Source organism: Lepisosteus oculatus, chromosome 26 (genome assembly GCF_040954835.1).
Source record: "Lepisosteus oculatus isolate fLepOcu1 chromosome 26, fLepOcu1.hap2, whole genome shotgun sequence".
Classification (NCBI taxonomy): domain Eukaryota; kingdom Metazoa; phylum Chordata; class Actinopteri; order Semionotiformes; family Lepisosteidae; genus Lepisosteus; species Lepisosteus oculatus.
In genome coordinates this window covers 4,467,230-4,489,729 of record NC_090721.1, presented here as the reverse complement: position 1 = coordinate 4,489,729, position 22,500 = coordinate 4,467,230, and the positions used below count along the sequence as shown (strand labels likewise).

The 22,500-nt window shown below is 45.8% G+C and overlaps 1 protein-coding gene across 2 annotated transcripts in view; it reads left to right on the top strand.

Annotated features, from left to right (window-relative positions):
- abr (ABR activator of RhoGEF and GTPase) overlaps positions 1 to 22,500 on the top strand; it is a 157,952-nt gene that overhangs the window by 17,474 nt on the left and 117,978 nt on the right. The window contains exon 1 of one of the 2 annotated variants that reach the window (XM_015367428.2): positions 8,875 to 9,279. The exons of the other annotated variant lie outside the window; for it this stretch is intronic. Within the exon in view, the coding sequence (XP_015222914.1) occupies positions 9,219 to 9,279 (61 nt within the window). The 5' untranslated portion in view covers positions 8,875 to 9,218. Of the gene's footprint in view, positions 1 to 8,874; positions 9,280 to 22,500 lie in introns of those variants that run through there. 2 annotated transcript variants of the gene reach the window in all.

Genomic DNA, 22,500 nt, shown 5'->3' with positions numbered 1-22,500 from the left:
CTGGAATGTACTTCAATAAAGGACAGTGCTTTTTGACTCTGAAGCAGAGCATGGGACTTTCAGTTTCGAAGAGCTGTGACAATGCCAGAAAAGTATTGCTGCATAGACCTTTTACTCTTTGTTCTAGCTGCAGAACAGAGCAGTTTCGCAGGAGGTGACAGTTCCCTAGTGAGCACTGAACTTGCTGAGCAATTTGTTTTTCTGCACGGCAGCAACACCAGTTCACAGCGTTTCCCGTGTCAAGATGTCATTCAGTCTTTTTTCTTTATAGAAGGACAATCAAATCTCGGATACATGCGTTTATTTTTGTTTGACTCATTTTCTGTGTGCGCGCGCACGTTCAGTCAATGTATTTGTCGTGACCTCTCCCGAGTTTTCGTGAAAGCAAGTAGTCGTCAAGAAGCAAACATTACCCAGTGGAAGAAAATAAGCATGGTAAATCTGTCATCCCTTGGGGTCGAGCCAGGGTATGTGTGTGTGTTTTGGCTGTGATTATATATTCCAGCTCTTGGTGAGTATAATGAGGTCCTTTATCCAGTGTCTGAGAAGCCCCTGTGTAGCTCATACATGCAGTGTCTGACCTCAATAGATCAAAGTGATTTTAAGTTGTGTGTAAGATAGCGACTTGGACACATGCAGTATTCTTGCGCATGTTCACTTGTTCACACGCTCACCCGTACAAACGTCTGTATTTCAAGACCTGAGAGGGCCTTCCCTCCCACTGACCCTCTTTTTGTTTACGGCTCTGCACTGAAATGAAACTCGACGGGGGGGGAGGTAAACTAAAGACGAATAGTTTCATCCCTTCTACAAAAAGACGTCAAGAGTCAATTTGGTCCACACAAATAAAGTCACTCAAACGCCAGTGTCGTGGGATGTAGGACGAGCTCGGGCACAGTGCTAAATTGTGTTTTTTGCATACTCTACGTCTACCTTCTGATGGAACGGTCCAAGTGATTCCATACCCGTTACCCACGCCTTATCTTCTAAAACAATTAAACAACTGCTTTCATGTAGATTCAGAGCCCCCAGAAAACCCAGCCAGAGAAAGGGGGACCCACCAGCTTGGTAAAAGCCTTTTGGCTGAGAGGATGAATGAGCTGTCCCAGTAAGTCCGTGCTCCACTGTGGGTTGGTAATGCTCCAGAAGGGTTGATAAAAAAAGCAGATGATTTTCTGATGTAGCAAGCTTAAGGTGCCGCTCAGTGGCAGAAATATGAGGGAGATCAAGCAATTATCAGTGTGGTAACAATCGAGACTTTACCCTGATACGAGACTTAACATTGAGGAGGTCGGCCAAGATTTTCTTTTTATAATCTTCTGGTTGCTGCAGACCCACTGAAATGCTTGCCTGACCGCTGGCAAAGTGGTTAATGAAGAGCAGAGACTTTAAAACAGGCAGGGAAACAAACAAGTTTCCTTTGAGGAAAATGAGCCCAATTTGTTTCCAGTGCTAAGTCTTAGATCTGTAAGTGTGCCCTCGGAGGGGATGAGCGGTCTGATTTAATTAATTCTGTCAGCGTGCCTTCACTCTCCAACACTCCCCAAAGACAAGGCGAAAGAGATTTTTATCACTGGGACTTTAAAATAGTCGTTTTCGTGGCTGTGATTGCAAGTTATTAATACTGCATCCAGCTGGTATCAAAACAGGCAATCTTTAAAGCCTTCTTGATTTGTAATAGCGTCAAACTGTGTTTTTCCTCTGGCTCTAATTTCAGGCTAGCAAATAGCCAGAGTGTGTTGGAAATTTACACTGGTAGACAGGCTTTCAGTTATGTTCATAAGCAAAGCAAGTTCCCGAATTCCAGATCGCAATGTTGAAGCACAGCCCGTTGGGCACACGCAGCTCGGATTGATCTGGTCCTGGCTGGCCGGACCCCGCCGAAGTCGGTGGAGGCTGTACCTCGGAGCTGAGGGCTCCTGTACTGGACTCGGCCAGTTACTGTGCTGCTGTTCAGGGCTCCCACCTCAAAGCATCAGGGCCGCGGTCTGAAAGGAGCGTTTCACTGTGATAATTATTTTTTTAATTCACACAGGAGGGAAAGGTGATGTGAAAGGCGCTTATGGTCTGACTGGGCAGGTCAGAATGAAGACTACCTGTATCCGTTACACAATGATAACGAAATAACCAGATCCTTAAAGAGGTGGTTCCCAAGCCTGGTCCTAGTGACACACACCACGATCAAAACCCTTCATTGACTTATTAGTTAGAAGATTCATTTAAAACTGTTTGTTTTTAGCTCTTAAACATGTTGGAGATTTAACAGTTGAATTTTGAAAGTGAAATTAAATCCTGAACTTGTGACTAGTAACAAAATCCGAATATACATTTGAGGCAACTTCTTAGATTAAGGCTTCGATTATCTAATTAAGGTGGGATGGAACGAACATCAACAGGTGTGTGGGTCACCAAAACCGGGATTGGAAACCACTGCTTCAAAGCCAGATCTAGAGCAGTGAAATACTCTAAAAAAACGAGAACCAGAATTACAATCCTGTTTTTGTTGCACCACTGTAACGCTGTGGGTGTTAATGAATTACTTAGCAGTGCAATGCTCCTTCCAGATTATCGCCCATGGCGACCACCTTGATGATGTGTTGTGAACCCCCGGCTGTACAGGAACAAATAAGGAACATGGAATCGTTGAGACCTCTCGAATTAGAGCTTAATCTTCAGTAGCAATTAATACACTCTTACCAAAAGCATAAGCTAACAGAGAGCAAGGCTGTACTGAATTATGCAGAAGGACGGCTACATTTTGAAAGCTAATTTCCGGCAAGGCTGCGGCTGTACTGCCACAGGTCTCTATAAGTGGTCCTGACTGATTTATTAAGCCGGTCTTTTCGATATCGATCATTTGCCATATATGAAGGAAAGCCGCGCTTGTCGTTCCTGCGGGTTCGTACCAGTCCTGCTTTGTACTTCAGTCGCAGATCATTTCTCAGCACCGCTGCTCGGCTCCCACTTGGGTGTTTTTTTTGCATCAGGAAGCTAAAAGCAACCCTTGGCTTTTGCTGTCGTAAAAAAACAGAATTATCCAGCAGTCCTAGTTATTAGTTATTGAATTCACTTGATGTCCGCGATACTGCGTAATCCTGTATACTGTAGATATGACCATTAGCTGAATTGATCTGGTCTTGGCTGGAAAGATGAGATACTGCAGTTCTCCTGCAGCTTCATTCCGCTATTATTTTTTAAACTTTATGATGTGGCAGCATGGCACAAAGCCCACCTGTGCACTGGAAGGAGGGATGATGTATTTCATGCTCATAGGAGGACTGACAGGTCTCAGCAGGAACTGCCATTGACACAGTGTGTGGAATGGAAAGAAAAACGATTCGCTTACGGTTCCTGATCGATCTCTTCACATTGGATTGTTATTAAAGAGCCGTTGTACAGCGACGGTCTGTGAAATAAAAGCACGGCATGGTTTTGTGTGTCCGATACATATAAGACCAGGTCTGTTTCCCACATTAATGCAAGTACAGTACATCCATTTACACGCCAGAGAAAAACTATTTTTCAGTTTTGTTCTCTTTATGTAATTTCGATATTGATGGGCGATGACGAACAGTGCTCTCTGTATTGCTTAATTTTCTTTGGATTGCTCCACCACCTACTTAATAACACCTAATAATTGCTCCCAAACCCATATCTTTAGAAAGACAGCTAGATTAAAATTGTATATTGTGATACACAGTACTGGAAAGACCAGGTTTCATAGCTGTAGGACTTATACAGAAACACCCAAATCTTCGCCTTGTGAATTGCAGTCTATACCAGTGGAGGGTCGTCCGGTTTTAATTTCGGAAGGCTGGACATTGCTTTGTTTTCCCATGACAAATGCAGTATTGCTGCTCCAAAGTTGTGCAGACTTAAAAGTAAGACATACAGTACAGAGCGGCGAAAAACAAAACATAGGCAAGTTTTTCTAGTTGACATCGGAGGACTGAAGAAACCGTGTCTGTGGACCTGTCCTCACTCAGCCCCTGACAGTTTCACCCTCATTGCCGAGACAGGCGCTGCCCCGGCCCGCTGCCGTCTGGCGGGAGGTGGGAGGCGCGGGGAGGGCCCCAGGAGGGGGGGGGGGCGCGGCATCGCTGGCGGCGAGACGGGCAGGCCCCGGGGGACGGGGGGAGACGCTGAGCGAGTGAGCCGGAGGCACAGACGCCCCGCTGCGCGATCGGGGGCGGGGGGAGAGGCCGGGGAGAAGGCTCCTTGTTAGTGTGCTAATTCACACATATGTGGGTCATCCTCTTTGAAGGGCAGGTTTATTCACCCTCCTGTTTACATTCATTACAAAGACTAGAGAGCTCTGGCTGTACATTTCCTGTACTTAATTATGTACGATTACGGGCTTTTAAGTGGCGTTACCTAAACGCCAGCCTTATGGTTTAATGCTTTCAGGGTTTTCTTGCTCTTGTTTGGAAAACAGTACTGTAGCTCTGTACTTATCTGTCAAAGTGCAGAGTGTGTACAAATGACCGTAACAAATGTTTAAGTGTGTTTTTCTCAAGGTGCTCACTTGAGTTGTTCTGTTAGCTCGGGTTTAATGGAGGGCTACGTCTTGTGTGTTGTTTTACACACGGCTCCTTTCGTGTGGAAATCGGTGAGGAATCTGCCTCGAGAGCCCACAGATGCAATCGTAATTCAGCCATTGGACTGACCAAACCATTCCTGGCACACTGAGAACGGCTGCCGTTCATAGCCATAGGGTGTTAGTACAGTGCTGGGCAAGGGACTGCAGCTCTCAAGGATGTTAAGAGCGTTGTGTGTCCTTGCAGCTTTGGACACGAAGCTACAGCTGGTAGCTGACCAGCTCACTCGCTATGGCTGCCTCTGTCAGATCCCTTGCTCTTGCACTCTGGGGTCGTGCTGTTGCGGAGTGGTGCACTTATACTCACAGAATATACTGGCACGCACCCTCAGTCTGAAGGGGACGAAACTAGGTACAGTAGACCTCCTGGAAAACAAGCTGTTGCCCTGTCGTTCCAGAATACCAGGGCTTGTGGAACTGCGCCTCCTGCCTTGAAAGATCAGCTGCTTCTGCCCGCTTTAAAAAGCAAATTGTCAGGAAGCACTGGAGATGAGGCCACAAGCTGTCATTCCCAATTAGAGTGAGTGCCATGAAGAAGTCCTAGCGTTGTGCTGAAGTAATCGGCTAATTAAAGATATTTGTAGAAGTGTGCACTGGCGGCGTGACAGATGCTGGAAGTGGATGTGATGGCACAGGTTCGAAAGGGCCGCTTTCAAAGGGTTCCCCCTTCTGTTCGTGTCACGCTACAGACGAGCACAGGCTGGAGCCTTGACATGTGATCTCCCCTGTGCACCCCGGGTGACCCCAGAAACCACTTCTCTTTCATTGGGGAGCAGTACGCATCGATTCACTGAAATGTGATAAAATCCGGGCAACGTTGGGCAGGCATCTGGTAAAGTAACAAACTGCTCTGTGTTGCATTGTTCATTTCAAGCATATGACATAACTGGGGAAAACTGGTGTGACAGTGAATTAAAAATAGCACTGCCAGGCAAACATTAGACGGCCACTTCCTGTTTATTTTGAACCTGTCTAGATTATAAACATGGCAAGCTCTTGGTTTAACCTACCAGCCTCCCTCTTCCTAATACAAAGCCACACATGCTCATTTGCAATAAATTTGGCTACCTAGAATGTGGTGCTTATCTATGAAATAGATACTTTTTTTATTTTTCTCAGCCAGCAGAGGAGGTGGAGATGGTACTTGATCAAACACGGTGAGACAAGCCCTTGAAAGCCCACTCTGCTCTGTTGAATTCAGACGGACCCCTCAGTGGTTATTTTTAATAGCTGCCTCAGGGGACACCAATCGAGGTGTGAAAACTCTTGTTCACTTTGTTAATGTGTTTTGTCACTGTGCAGCAATAGGTTTGCCGTCAGATTATTTTCTGTAAGTGTTCAAACCACGTGCACACATTGTGTGCTTATGCAGTTGATGTCGACATTCTGTATACAGTACAGTAACAGGACCGTTAGCGCTAACAGGACTGTTAGAATGTTATAGAGGCGTGCAGACTGAATAATTGCACTCATTTGGCCACAGCGCTGTCGTGCGTAACCGTTCTTAATGATCCCCGTCTTTAAGAGAGCTATGATAATGTAATAGATTTTTATTACAGCATGATGATAAATTACACTATACTTTTATTGCTGATCGGTCGTTAGAAATGTACAGAGTATGCGTTAGCTTCCCAAACCCTTTAAGAAGGTAAGTGTTTCTTTAAAAGTGGTATTGCCGCGCATCTGCACACTGCGCTGGACACTTTTTGACTGGTGTTTATTCCTTTGATTGTATTGGACAGCAAAGGGCGGTGGTGTCATGATCTGTGTTGCCTGTTACTGGGTTGTCAGTGAACTCTTATTTACTGTAATGGTGAAAAATAAAGAGTCTTGCTTGAAACAAAGAGAACCCCTGCCTTTCAATGAGGAAGCTTCTTCTCTGCTTCTGATTGAGTAGGCATCTTCGGCGATTCTCAGGTGAGCAGGTTGTTTTAGAAAGATTTTTCTCTGCCTGCCTTCAAGACACCATCTATCATTTTGCTGTCAGCTCAGCCCTGTCTGGTAGGGACATTTCAGCTCAGCTGTTCCCATTTCAAGCCACTCATTAAGCTCCGTACTAATTCGTGATCACAAACCCATGAGGACCACATACTGTAAAAAACATTCATTATTTATAAAGTAACAATTCCAAATTAGGCAACAAAGGTTTCAAAATCAGTCTTTTTAACAGCTTTGTGAACATATCGACACTTTTTATGTCTCTTTGCAGGGAGTGAATGACTGCCTATTCCAGCTGGCGTTTTAAATTGAGTCTTTGTTAGCAGACAATGTGGGGGATTTGTATACCATCGGGGCTGGTTTTGAAGGGGGGGTCGTCCTGTGAGGTTTTGTGTCTTAATGTAGACGTTCTGCTTCAGTTAACGCCTGCCTTTTATTGTCTTAAACACAAAGAAAATACGGGGAAAAAAATACATTTTTCACTTGTCGTGTGCTCCTTTCATTTTTTATTCATGCGTGGCCACCTGATTTTTGAATTCCCAATCTTTAACATTGAGATGGAGAGGAGGGGAGCTGGGCAAATCGACATTAGTTGGCAAATTGAATATATTCATGGCTTTGTATACCTGCCATGACTCCTCTCCGAATGTGCACACCAGCTGGAGGAGCACCACGCCTGTGTGAACAGACCCTAAAGAGCAGGAAGGACAACACCCAGAGATGAATAGGAACCATAATAACCGTTCAGAATGCATCACTTTGACTTATAACTTGGTAACAGTAGTTGAACTGTAATAATACATGTATTTGGTTCCATTGTTTCCAAAATACTTCTTGGAAGCTCTGTGCTTTTTAATTTTTTAATTGTTTTGTGTTTTCCATTGTGTGATATCTTTGCAGTCTTGCATATCTAGAGTGATTTTTATTGTTTCGCCAGCTCTTCAGTTCCCCTACAGTTTTCCTGTCTTATTTTTCATGTGCTGTAGATATTCACTTGGACAGTGGCGGCTCTTGGCGTTTTCTTTATAGTTGTGGGTTTTGGGGCTTGAGATTTACACTGGGCAGTCCCAGGGGTGTTGGGCCGTGATGCGTGAGGCTCCTTCGAATAAATCAAAACGTGCCCCTAGGATTCCTTCTGAGCGGTGTTTTCTCCTGGAATTTGAACGACGTGGTGAACCTTGTAGCAGAAGCCTTTCTCCTGGATCATGCGGGTGTCCTTGCCGGTTAGTGGGAATAAACCAGGTCCTCTTGCGCAAGTGTTCAGCCTGTTCCTTACCTCCTGCCACCAGTGGTTTTCCCGGGCGAACGGGTCCGCTACCTCCTCCCCAGGAACACGGCGCCAGAGAGACGGGTTGAAACCGGGCCCGAGAAAAAGAAAAGCCTCAATCCTTTATTTCTGCACCGAAATAATGTGTTCGGCAGATGTGGCGTTCGTGTTGAACACCTTTCCTTTTTCTCTCTTAAACTGGTGATTTAAAAAGGGGCTGGTAAGAATGGCCGCACAGTATTGCTCGGTACATTTTCACTCCAGCGTTGGAGGTGGCGCGAGGACAGTTCCGCACTGGAGAGCAGGGATGCTCGGGGAACTGGGAGGGATGAGCACGGGTCCTTATTCTGTTCTTTTTGTTTTGCCTTGCCCCTGTAGTTGGTTGTTTTTGTTTTGTTTTTGTTTTTTTTGTACCTCCCGTCTCAAGCTCATCAAAACTCCCACAGGGGGGTCTGGACCGGCTCCCGGCAGGTGTTTCCAGAGGAGCTGCCGACAGCAGAGCGCCGGCGGAGCGCGCCCGGCTAATTACCATGTGAATCCGAGGGAAAGCTCTCATCCCATCTGTCTCTCTGTCTCGGGAACTACTGACGTGCCCAGCCTCTGGTAGCACTCCCCGCGAAACGCCAGCTAATTCCCTTTGTTTGCGATCAACACCCTGTATCTCCTCTGGCCCGGGCCGGTCACGTTTTCCCCTTTCTGCCTCCCGATTGTTCTTAAAGCTGTTGTCAGGTGTCCGTGTTGGAAGGAGCTGGATCTTCAATTCCTGACTACTTCTTATTTCTTGTTGTTAAAGAGAGGGCAGTTGGTGGAAGGGGGGGGTAACTTCTTCGGCAGAACGGAGCTGTCTGTTATTCATGGACGCATAAGGCCACATTAACTGGTGGAGATGGCCCATTAAAGGAGAGAGAATACCCCTCTGGAGAGAGAGGCTAATGCAGCTTCAGCTGAGAGACAGAAAGACCGGAGGGAGAGAGTGAAAAGTGAGCAAAACAGACCTCAACAGCCATCTCTTAAAGGCATGCGCCCTTTATTTCCATCGTGTTGTTTTTGATGTGTCTTTGGAGCGAGACTTGGGGGGGCAGCAGCGCCTTCAGGCGTTTTTTCTAGAGAGACTGAAGGCTGGGAGAGGGAGCAGAGGGAGAGCCGCTCCTTCCTTAGCAACGGTTGGCTGTGTTTTCGCTCCAGCCCCCTTGGTTTTTTTTTTCCCTGCCTCTTACAGTAGGTCTGTGTGTGTGTGTTAGGCGCTGTAACAGAGCAGGGGCTCCGGAGTTCTGCCAGTTAACGGGCACGTTCTGCGCTCCCTGCTTGGCAGACCGGCTTGCTGGCGGATTTGCCTTCCTCCTGGGTCTTTGTGTGAGTGCGATGAGTGCTGTCGTTCCGTGGTGAAAGGGAAACGGACACGCAGGGATTCTAAGCATGGAGCATCTCAGCCACCAAGGCCTTCCGAGGCTCTCCTGGATAGACACTCTCTACAGCAGTACGTATCTTTTCTCATCCCTTCGTTCCTGGTGCCCTGCTGCCACCGACTCGGGCACTTTATCGTGTTAACGATGCCTCATAAACGGGGGCGCAAAACCCACTATGTACTTGTGACCAACTCGGAATCGAAGGGCTCCGATTTGATTAGGAAATCCAATCTCGATTTTCGATTGATTTATAAAAGCAGGTATTTTATTACGTACTGTACGTGTATACAATCTGTATCCAGGTCTGGAGCATGTCTTGACAGCTGTTGTGATGCGGTGATTTGTGCTTGTGTGTTTACGTATTTGGTGTGTGTTTCGGAAGCTGGCAAGAACCCATTTTGTTGTAAAGGAGAGCACACACAGTTTATCTTCTAGCGTGGCAGTGAAATTCGTTACCGCATCTGGAAGGTGCTTAACCTTTGACAGCAATTCCCGTCAGTGAGGTAAATATTAGTGTCTGATTGGTATAAATATTTAGCTGTTCCTCGGTGGCTGTTTCTCTTTAATTTCACCAGAAAATGCCTAGTCAATCTAAGATGTATACTTTGTGGAATTGAAAGCTCGTTAATTCCTTGAACATTTTAAGTAAATCAGACAGTTACACTATTTTAGATATACAGTACTTGTCATCATTATGCAATAGTTAACTATAATCGGCACTTTTTGATTGCGTATTCAGAGCGCTTTTTTGTAGGTTGCTTATGTAAAAGCGTTTTCGAGGGCTGTAGAAAAATTCCACAACAGACTACTGGTGCAGTACAGTACAGTAGGATGGGAACAGTCTCTTTCGATTGGCAGCAGTTTTAGAACACTTGTCTTTGTGGGGCCAGTGCAAGCGCAGGACACCAGTGAAATTGTCGCTGTGATCCAGGTGAGGTTAATCAGTTCTGCCCACAGTCTCAGTTCTGAGCGAATGTGAACTGTGACGCCCTATGGAAAAGTAGAAATGGGAAAATCCCGTGCCCGTGCTGGAGTGTATGCTCTTTGCTGCTCTCATCCGTGGACGCAGGATTAGGTTTACGTAACAGGCTGTTTGTATTACATGTGTCCGAGTAGTTATAATCTTGGGGGTGGCACAATGCGATCAGGGGATTGAAGGAGGCACATTGTAGAAGCCGTTCCAGCACCGGGTTATCTGCTAGCTTCAATGTATGTGACAAGGGTGTACATCCAGTGAATATGCATTCTCAAAACTGTACAACCTCTGAGATGTAATCTGAAACACACTGCAGTTTAATAGGCTGCTGCCCAGTTCGTTTCCAAGTAAGAGATTTTTGAGAACATTTTGTTCTAGTGCAGTGCAGGTGACGTGATTTTTTCTGTAGAGCCCCTCATTACGACCACATTTGTAAAGAGCCCTGGGGAATTGTTCACAATTGCAGAGGACATCTGTACAGGAGCTTTGCAGGTTTTGGCTCAGTATGTTGCAAGCCTGTCAATAAATGTTACCAGTACTGTACAAATCGCCTTACCTGGCCATCATGTTGTGTTTAGGTCTTCTGCAGCATAAAGTGAAGCAGATCCAATGTTTTGGTGAATATGCTGGCTGTTTTGATGCAGAGTAGTCAGTTGTTGCCCTTATTGTTCTCCTTTCTGTGCAAAAGCTTGTGTGTTGTAAATGGGGAAAAGTCAGGACAGAGAATCTTTCTGTCATGTCTTTGTCTTCTTCCTCTATGAGCTTCAGACCATGGACAGTTCAGCATGTCAAGTCAAGCAGTGATGCCGAGGGCAGTATTGGAATGAATTTCCTGAACACCTCCTTAATATGAAATTGAGTGATGAAAGCTGTTAAAGTCCTTTCTACATTTACAGTTTCCTCTGATTTATAACTTCTTCTAAGCATTATCTAGTTATTTTGTATGTTTTCCTTAGTACCGTTATTTCCAGAGAACGTGCTGTTGGGGCTATTTGAGCTGGAATCCGTATGTTGGCGTGATTCAAGCGCTCATGGGTAGCGTGGGGCTCAGTGTGCAGGACGCCCCCCCCCCAAGGTTTCACACAGCCCCCCAGTCTCACCCACGGCATTTAAACTTCAAAGAGTTTTCTGCCCGCGCTGTCAAAATCGGCAGCAATGAAGGAAATGCTGCCTGACAGCTTGTATCTCCTTGATTTTGAAAGCCTGAAATACTCCAAGGACACAGAGAGGGGGATATGATTGCATAAGTGGCTGTTGTAATTGGGTGATTTATTATATTATGGGGGATGATGTGCAGTCTTGGCTTCCCTAATTGCCACTGTCTGGGTCTTGCATTCTTTTTGCTGATTACGTTCTCCATTATCTAAGTTAGCACAGATAGCCCCCAGCATTACCATACCGGCCTCTCTTTGGATTGCACACTTTCTGGAGTAGAAGCGGGAGCCTTCGCCGTTTTTATTTCTTTGTGTGTCTTGGCAGTGTCTCCCGCATCTTAGCTGATGATATTTTCATTAAGTGATTACACAGGAAAACAAACAAGCGTATTAATAATCTCACAAGTGTGTGGTCTTAACTTCTGTATACAGTCAATTCCGCTTACAGTCATCACTGGGCAACCTGTGTTATACACATTTTTTTTTTTACGTTTACGATCGCCAGTTATTTGTGTGGGGAAAAGCCAGTGTTTTGTTTTTTCCGCTTCTTGGTCGGCAGCTGCTGTACAAACCCTGTGACCGCACGCGGGGGAGCCTGAGAGTGAGCGGGTACACTCCTCCAGCCCGCCCACCTTCAAGCCACTCGACATTGAGCACGTCACGGGCGCCAGAGCCCAGTGCTGGAGGAGGCCACAGGGGGCACTGTGTTGCTGAGAGCTGACAGAGCCCTGTCTGAGCCAGGCTCAGCAAAGTGCTCTGCCACCAGGTCAGCCCTGCTCCCAGTCAGGGTATCTATATGTACAGCGTCTGGACTTTGTTCAGAGTTATTTTATCACTTAAGCAGAAATTACAAAGCTGTTCCGAGTATTGTGGTAATCTGAAATCAATTTTGGCCAGTGTATCTGTTTCCCAGTTAGAACACATGCTTGTAGCTGAACTTCATAGTCGTTGAATATTCTTCTACCCTATCAGTCCCCAAAGCAGAGTTTACAGGTGGTCACTAATCCCAGAGCCCATGCAGCTGTCGTTTCAGTTCTGCTGATTATGCGTATGTTATTTCACATTTATTATCGCCCATTGTTAAACGAGACGTACCAGAATTATTGGCGATGTAGTTTATAATAATCACAACTTTCATATTTGGCATAATAATAAGAAATAATGGCAAAAATAGCTTTACATCTTGAAGGCCATGATTATGTTTGGCAAATCTGGGGACTAGAGGAGCTCGTGCTGCTACTGCAAAAATGAACACCAAACTTGCTCATCTTGTCTTATACAGTACTTTATTTCAACTTCAAACTCCAAGTCATGGAGAACAAACAAAAAGGTTGCACTGTGCTCATTTTAAATGCACTTTGGATTCTGAAGGCCTGAGAATAAGTTGAAATGGATCTGCAAAACATTTTGTTACCAGATTTTAATTTAAAATGAAAAGCATCTTCTGACTAAGGTCTTTAACATGGATGCCATAAATAAATCTACAGAAGAACTGAAAAGGGGCAGCGCGGTAGTACAGCGGTTAGCTTTGCTGTCTCGCAGCGCTGCAGCTCCGAGTTCAATTCCAGGGGTGCTGTCTGTGTGGAGTCTGCATGTTCTCCCTCGGTTCATGTGGGTTTCCTCCAAGCGCTCTGGTTTCCTCCCGCGGTCCAGAGGCATGCTGGTAGGTTAATGGGCTGCTGGGAAAATTAGCCCTGGTCTGAGTGTCTCTGTTTGCATCTGTCGGCCCTGCAATGGACTGTTATCCCATCCAGGGCGTCCCCTGCCGTGCTCCTGTTGCATGCCAGGGCAGGCTTGGGCTCCCCCGCAGCTCTGTGTTGGATAAGGTGGTTAAAAAATGAAAGGATGGATGGAAGAACTGGAGGGAATTAAAATATCCCTCGTGCTTTACAGCTGTGAGCAGGGGAAAGGAGCCCCAGCTGTCTCACACCTACGAGGGATCGTGTGTATCTTTCGGCAAAGGGGCGTTAGTCTCGGATCTCATGAGCATCTGCTTGTGGTGGAGGCAGGGAAACTGTGTGGCCAGAGGGAGGAATAGGGTGCTTTATGGCCCTTGACATAGAGCCCCAAGGGGTTAATCACTAACACGAGCTAGCATGTTTACATCCTGCCAATTGATTCGCTCTTTAACTCAGTGTGCCCCACCACAAATCTGGGTGTCAGGATGTTTTTATTACTAATCTACAGTACGTCTTGCCAATAATTCTTCCCAGTGTAATAGAATGATGTCAGCCATGGTCTAGAAGTGGTTTATGGAAGACCTCCAAAATAAACTACAGACGAAGTGTGAAAAGAAATCCCTTGGAACCAAAGCACAGAATGAGGCCGGGACCTGGGAGGCTGAACTGTCTCTCCTGCTGCTCTTGGTTCAGCCTCAGAGCGATGCAACTTTAACTACTGAGAACAGGGAGCACGACTGCTGAATCTCCAAAAGGAGTTTCCTGGGAAACTGCAGAGCGTCTCGTCCGGTTGAAAAAGCTGAAGGGGAAGGTTGCAGGTCAGCACTCTTGCTAATGACCAGCTCGTGGCTGGTATTTTATTCTGGGGTGCTCTCTCTAAATATAAACCTCACCATCAGCAGCCCGATGTTTGTTTTACCAGCTATCAGGTAGAATTGTCAGTGCAAAACGTAACTAGTTAGCTAGCATTAAGCATTTCGGTAATCCCAGTGACAGTTTTATGGGGGGTGCTTTAATAAGCATCTGCTGGTTACTCTCTGTAACTTCTTGCTTGATCAGCAGCATGTCTTTGTTTGTGTGGGGCTGTCCTCAGGCTTGTAGACTAGTTACAGTACATGCCCTTCCGACAACATATTCCAGCAAAGCAGAACGCTTGTTTTAAGACTATACTGAGGAATTGGGTTGGGAGAGTCTGTCAGGGACGTACAGTAAATGTTTCATGAGTGGGGTTCAGAGCAGTGCGCAAAACAGTCAAGTTCATGTATGAAATGGTTAATTCAAAAGGCAAGTGTAGGCCCAAAGCAGAGATCACAATTGCAAGCGGTGGGTTTACACAGTAGTCGATACACACTACCGCACCTCTTTGTGTACTGCTGGTGCCATGTGTGGCTTTTCAACCGCTTACCAACGCCTGCAAGAGGAGCTGTGGAGTGGCATCGTCAGGCGAGGCCTAGCTGCTGCGATCAGGAGGTGCCGAATGTGTTGTAGCGTGTCGTCTGCCAGAAAGTGCCGATCAATGAGTCTGTTACAGATTGCAACCTGCTTCTGTTACCAAACACATCAATTGTGTCCAGCCACAAATTCCCTCCTGCGCGGAGCTGCACCAGCCAGAGAGCAATTCATTGAGGGCTGTTCAAGAAAGTGGATTCTCTGGTGCCCATCAGTGGAGTCTGTTTGATTTAACCCTGAAAGGGCATCAGCAGCAGGATGAACCGCAGTGGGACGGGGCATACTGAAATGGGCAAGCGGTGTTTTCACATTAGTGCATGCAAAGACCTCAGGTCGGAGGTCAGGCTTTAAGTTTAAGCACAGAAAGTCTGGGAAGCTCAGAAGCTGTGTTACAGGCTGGCTTTCAATGCAACACCTTTCGGACACATTATCAGAATGAAGAGGGTTAATATTAAATCACTTTTTTTAAACTAGAAATTCGTGAGATGATCCCTTGGGTATTTTACACTTTGATATAATAATTAGGTATTATTTCTAAACATGGGATAGAGTTATCTTCTTTCCTCTGTGTATGACCGCATAGGATCCGGATTGCAGTAGCTGTGGTAGCAATAACTCTGTGCATATTGAGCGATATTTTTTCCAATTTCATTACATGACTGTATTGTTTTCAGTGAACTTAAACCAGAAGAGCACAAGCATTAAGAGCTGTAACATGCGAGAGTATTGAACTGCAGTGCTTGATTTGATTAGGCACTTAAAATGACAAGGTGAATAGGGAAGCACTTCATTGGTGACTCTGAAAAGGCAACTGGGCTGGTTTTGTAGAAGATGAGCTTGAACGCAGCTGGTTGGAGTTAGGAGTTACTCATACTGAGAAGCTGGTGTAGCAATACATCGAGAATGTTCACGTCTAGCTCCCAAGAGACTTTGTGAAATGTGCCTTAATACGGCTTCAGACGCTTTAGAACAGATCTTCTGCGTGCTTTTCGCCCGGATATTGAAACGGAGGAGACAAAAGACCTCTTCACTCTACCGGAAGACCTGTCTTGCATCCATCATTCCATGACGTTGGAACCGTTCCAGAGAATTCGCTCTTACTCTTGGAAATGGGTGATGCAGCAGTTTATGGAAATTGCAAGTGACAAACACTGACTGTAATGCATGAGCTGGGACATCAGTTTTCAAGTTATTATATTTATATCATGTTGTATTTATGTATCTAAGCCATTTGAAAAAGCAGTCAGTTATGCAAGCCTGCACTGCCTTTTCCGATTATTTCCAGGGGGAAAAAAAGACGGAAGCTTGTGATCTCATCGGTGGGGCGACGTGAAGTTCGAACTCTTTGGCAGCCAAGAGAAAAGGCACCCATTAAATCTGTGCTGAAGTCATAGTCTTCTGGGTGATTTATGCACTCCTGCTTCTGGCACCCCTGCCAAGCTGGTTTCATTAACATTCCACTGCCTCCTCGGCCCTGCCTGTGCTGCGGGAGACCTGCTGAACCTGCTGCAGAGGGGAGACAGGCTACCGGGAATCAAGCTGAACCTCCCCTGGAAAAGGGAAGAAAGAAATCCAGATTTATGATCCGCACTATTCATATATTTTTGCGTGCGAGGATGAAATCACGTGCGGAAATCCTGCTAAGGAATGTGGCCCGTATCGGGAATATTCGGCGGGGATTCAGATGGGTTGCATGGGATTTCATCTGTTTGGGTTACAGTTGTGTTCCTGGGTCAGATACACTGCTGTTTTCAAATTTGTGAAAAAATAAAGATCATACCATGCTTAAGATCCTCACCATTTAAATGACAACTTAAAGACTCCATTCGATCATCTCAGCGGAGGGCTAAGTTTTATTACCTAAAGTTTTGGGCCCTGGTAGGGGTTTTTGAGGACTTATGGCAGATTATGGGGAAAAAAAAGGTTTTTGAATTTTTGAATCCATTGCAGTGTTCTTACAGCGCCGATGGAGAGAGCGATCCAGGATCCAGGGTTGTGGTGTATTTTCAGTCTTGCACATGTTTCAGAGTTGAACACTGGATTCCTTATAATATACAGTATATATTATATATTATAGCATAAACAGTAGCTCAAAAGCACTCATGGAGGTCTGTAAAACAGGCTTGTGCTTATTTCTCAGTGTCCTTCTGTTGTGAGAGCTGTTTTCACAATAGCCTGTCTTGGTCATTAGCCAGAGTCCTAAACTCTTCAGTGCAGGCTAGGGAGTTATGCATGGTGATTCAAATAAGACGTCAGCTGCCAGGACATCGTGCAGTCGAGTGAACGTCAGCTGTTTCCACAGGCGTGGTTGCTAGGGACTCTTGAGCGGCATTGTCCGAGCTCTGGGCACAGTGTGGACAGATGACCCTCAGGGTCCCTGACCGGTTCGTGTGGAAGTGACCCGTGAAAATGTTAAGGGTTTCTTTATGGGAAGTCATGCATCCCCACCAAACAGAAATACAGCCAGTCCAGGATGCCTTCCTGAAGGGAACTTTCTTTGTCTGTTTTCAGTGGCGTGGGCATGATTTTATTGGTACTGTTATGCCAAATCATTTTGAAAGTGCAACAAGCAATCTGAAACTGAGCAACGGCTATCGGACACATTGAGGCTGTAGGCCACAGAGTCCGTGTTATGAGCTGAGGAAGGGAATGGAGATGGTCTGTCCAGGCAGAGCAATACATTAGTGTTGAGGAAGCTGGAACCTGTTCGATTTTCCCATGCTTTCACTTTCACAGAATCCAGTATGATCATCAGTAGCTTGGCAAATGCAATACAGCGGTTTGAGCAGCTGTTACACTAGTAGAAGGAGAGGAAGGGACGTTTTAAGCGAAGTGTAGTAGTACAATTTCAGGCAGTACAGTAGGTGCTATCTTTTCACCCGCATGTCTTAGTCTGTTATGTGAAAGACAGACTGCTGTGTGTGTGGCGTCTTTCTCTAGGAATGCAATGTGGTACAATATTAGCTTATATTTTCCCTGAAAGGAGTATGAATAAAATTTACCAAAGAAACACTTGCACAGTATGACTTACTTATGTTCCTAACCTCGTATCCAAAGGATTGTTGCCTTGCAGTAACAATTTTAAAGACTAGTCTGCGTTTTCTGCATCACTAAGGTTTAGCTTTAGGTTTCCATGACCTAATGTATCCCCATGGTGGTGAGAGCAGGAGGTCTGGGGGCCTCTAGCAGCAGGTGCACAGAGAGCAGGGCTGGGCAGGGGCTCTGTTGTTCCCTCTGCATTGTCTTCTCTGTCTGCTGCCGTGCCCTCAGCCACAGAAGCTGCCACGGCCACATCAGGGTATGGCACCCACAGTGAAATAAGCAAAGAGGAAGGCTGGAGGATATTTTTGCCCGAGCACAAACATGATGTTTACGATCTGTAGCACATTTCCGAATTGTAGCTTTAACGCTACAACTGTAGTTTTAACTGGAGCCCCGTCCATCCTCCGCAGGGGGAGAGAGCCCCAGCTGTCTGGTGCATCCCAGAGTGTGAACCCGGGCTTTCCTGGGGGCAGCAGACCACTGGGCCAGCTTGACCGTGGCGACGGTTTGTCCGTCAAAAAAACCAATCTGTTTACACCCTGCACAGACAGAAGGTGTGGGAATGCTGTGCATACAGACTGCTGGAGTGGAGGAGGGTGGCTTTCTTCACAGGTCAGGTTCAACACAGGATTCCCATAAGGCTTCGTACAGTTATCTAGTTTTAAAATAAGAAGTGCAGTGGTCACGATCGCTTGCACTCGTGTCACTGATTCTCAAGCGGGCCAGGAGTTTAATGGTACCGACTGTTTGGTTTGGTCATTAAAACGTGTAACCGGTGTTCGTGGAGATGCTGAGTTTGCTCACATGATGAGGGAGTGGTCACCCTTCTGTCAGGCGGCTGCACAGTATTTAAATGTTTCTGAAACCCAAAAAAGACTTTCCATGAATTATCAAAGGTTGTTGTGAGGAAAATGTGCTTTCTTAAGAAATATGAAAAAGCACACAATTTATTATCCTTAAGTTTTAAATTCTGTACTCAATTTTATGAAGAGACATCAGAAATAAAAATAGCATTTTCAAGAAGGACAATACTGTACATTCCGTTGCAAACAAATACTGTGGTTGACCACAGCGAACATACAGTACACCTAGGAAACAAAATGAAAGTAAGAAACCAAACAACAACACGACAACATTTTTTTCAAATGTTGGTTACAAATTTTCAGTTACAATCATTGGTTGTTTTTGGAACTTGGTGGAGCAAAGTTTGAATTGATCTCTAAGGACTGAAATAAGAAAGCGACAGCTGTAGGGTTTCTTAAGAGCTCATTAGGAGAAGAGAGGGTCAATCAAGTTCAGTTTACTTCCCCGTTGTGTGTCGAGAGAGAACTGCATCTGTGAAATCTCAGAGGATGATCCATCAGATACCTGCAAATGACAGTGGCTGCACAGCAGGTCCTCAGCACTCCTGCACTGGTCATGCGGCTCGAGCAGTTTTCTGCCAGCATATTAATCTCCCACTCGCAAGAAACGGAGGACTTAACAGGCGCTTCCAAACAGCAGAAAGCCCTCACAGGGACTGCGGAGGAGTGTGAATTCAATGGTCTAACGCAGAGCCTTGCTGCTAGTGCAATTTCGGCATTGTCTTTTGCCAAAGACGCCCAGCTGATGTGCCGAAGGAAGGCTAGGTTCCTTACTCGCAGTAGCAGGAACAGCGACAACAACAAAAAACGGAACGGCATTCACCCGTGCGTAACGTAACGTCACATAGAGCTTGAGCAGCTGGCCCGCCGAGTGTGAGCGCGCGGCCCGGCCCGGCCCGGCCCAGGTGTGCGGTGCTGGATTTCCACAGCGCTTCGCCGCTGCCGCTCACAGGGCAGAACAGATGATGGGTGGGTGGCTGTCCTGTGATTTCACTGTCTGTGGAGCAGACGGGGCCGCAGGCTTGAGCGTTATTGTCTTCTGAAGCTTCTCTGTGGCTTCTGTTCTTAATGCCACAGTTTGTCTGCTGTCGCCATGGGATGCCAGGCACGACAGTGTTCTTGGGAGGAACGGTGATTCGTTTTTTTTCTCATGGCTCTGACATGCGTGTGACATGGAATCATACATCAAAATCCCGTTGCAGTGCTTTCACTTGTGGGGGGGTTATTTGGTATATTGTACCACCTAAAACCCCAGTTTGCCGAATTAAAAATGTGTCACTGAGATTAACATTTTTTTACATTAATACCTGAGGAAGGCAGGGAAGACCAGGGAGACCGGTTGTCCTACTTTTCGAGCCCCGATTTCCTCCTTTATTTTTCCAAGTTCTGGAGTGGAGTGCTCCTCTGATGTGTGCAGGGCACGATGCGTGTGCGAGTGGGTGTTTGTACTGTACATCAGCAATGGCATGACTCAAAACCATTGCTCTTCTTCCCAGAAGAAGGTGCGAAGTGGCACAGGGATTGTTAGCATCGTCTCGTTTAGGCGGTGTGCTTAAGGGTACTGAACTGAAGATCAGATAAGAGAGGAGGGAATGCCAAAGGCTCCTGGGAGAAGGTAATGATTTTGACCTTAATATCGGTGGGCTCGACAGAGCTGTATTTGCAGGGTTTGCACGCTCATTAGAATGTATAGAACAGCTGCCATGGAAACAAGATGGTGTGTCATGTAGGTAATATGTGGCAATTCTGAAGGCAGCTTTTATCTCCTCTCGCAGGCATGGGGATCTGCTTCAAAGCAAGTCACCGTGTAACGTCCTTTGTTTCGCTCGCTCCCTTTCTGTCACGCGCCTGTCTTGTCATTTGCCTTCCCCGCGTGTCTTTTTTTTTTAATTGTGCTGCTTTTAATTGCTTTTTTAAAAAAAACAAACAAACATTTTGCATTGGAGTTGTTCAGTGATTCAGTTCGTTATTGTCGGTTGTGATTAGAAAGCTATTATTATTGTTAGCTGTTATTATTTTGATATTAGCTATTAATAATTATCATTGGGTGTTATACACAAGCTTCGTGTCTCAGAGTGGACAAGGGCTGGGTGAGTGTGGTCTTGCACGATGGCTGCCTGTATTGATATTTGCTAGCCTTGATCACAGACCTCACCGAGCTACAGGACAGGGAGAATTCATGCGTGAGGAGAAGGGTGGGGCGAATACTCTGAAATCATCAAATACCAACCGGTGTTGCATGTTGCATTTAATTTTGTGCTAGTTTGGAAGCAAACTGAAATGTTTCTAGGTCATTGTATTTTTACAAAACTGGACAGAGTATCCTTTCTCAGTGTAGCCTCCCATGTGTGTGGATACGTTTGCGTCCGGATCCGTTCTGTTCAAGTGCTGGGTCTGTAGGCACCCGGGCTTCTCCTGATGCAGCTCTTTCACTGCACACCAGTGCCACACACAGTTAACTCCTTCACTGTTTAAATTTAACAGTAGAGGGACTGGTGTAACAATGAAGGATCTGCTTGTATTGGAGTGGAGTAGTGGAGTTGAACAAAAGGGCCGCATGTTGAACAGACCTGATGATGTACAGACCCAGGCACTGTCAAACTGCCCAGGTGAAGACTGGGGGCATTTAACTGCACCAGGTCCCTTTGAAATTTAAATACAGATCAATCAGAACGGTTTACTTTAATGCTTTTTGCGGTTATCATTATATACTCTTACCTGCTCTGAAGTGGACAGATTCTTTATCTGCACAACAAAAAAGACTTAAGGATCAAGGGTTGGTTCATGTGAGGGGCTATTTTATGAAGTTCGCAAAAGATCCTCACATGAAGATGATGTTATAAAGGGGAAAACTAGCAAACAGACCATATTAAATTCCCAGCAGGAAAAAAAATGGACTTTGAGCTGTGCATAGCAGTCCCAGAACTTCCTTGCTTATTTATAGGAATAGAAGCCAATGTTTCAGAATGTATACAATGTAAAACAGAAACCCTGAGCTCTAAGAAATCAGAGAGAACGGAAATCTTCATTTCCTCCCTGTCACGAATTGAAAAGTGTTGTTTTATGCATTGAAAATCTTGACGGTGCTGGGAGGTTAACTAAGGAGCTGTCCAAACTATTCAGGAGCCAGTGAAGCAGTGGAAAAAAATCATGTCTTGACAGGTTTAAGTTCTGGAATTATGCCCCGTATAATCCCTTGTCAAAAAGGTGCAGATGGTTTATACAGACAGCTGAAGGTGAGAGTGATACAGTACAGTTAATTATAATAATTCCTTACACTTTCCTGGACACTCCACTCAAAGCACTTTATAGGTAATGGGGATCCCCTCCACCAACACTGATGTGTAGCCCCACCTGGATGATGCACTACAGCCATAGTGCACCAGTGCACTCACCACACCTCTCAGTGGGGAGGAGAGCAGAGTGATGAAGCCAGTTCAGAGAGGGGGATTATGAGGAGGCCATGATTGGTAAAGGACAGGGGGAAATTTGGCCAGGACACCGGGGTAACACCCCCTACTCTTTTGAGAAATGCCCTTGGATTTTTAATGACCACAGAGAGTCAGGACCTCGGTTTTATGTCCCATCCGAAGTACGGCACCTTTTTACAGTATAGTGTCCCCGTCACTATACTGGGGCATTAGGACCCACATGGACTGCAGGGTGAGCGCCCCCTGTTGGTTCCACTAGCATCTTTTCCGGCAGCAACCTTATTTTTTCCCAGGAGGTCTCCAGTCCAGGTACTGACCAGGCTAACAGCTGCTGAGCTTCAGTGGGTTGTCAGTTATGGTGAAGTATGATCTGCAGGTAGACGTTATCGTTGACAATGGAAGAAATATTTCTAATGCTTGGAGCCTGTGCATTTGGGTGAGGGACTCACATGGGTAGAAAAACATTGGCTTCTCCATGGGTTTTGTGCCATTTGAGGAGTGAATTCCTTGGGGGTTGCCATGCGGTACCCAGAATGAAGCTTTGAAGTAGGAATCTGTTTATTTTTGTACCTTGGCTGTCTCACCTGAAATCTAGTCTAGCGCATGAAACGTGATCATTTTACAATTGATGGCATATCGTTCTCAATCAAGTTGGGACGTGTTGAGGTGAAGTAAATAAATATCGTTTCACTTTTTCT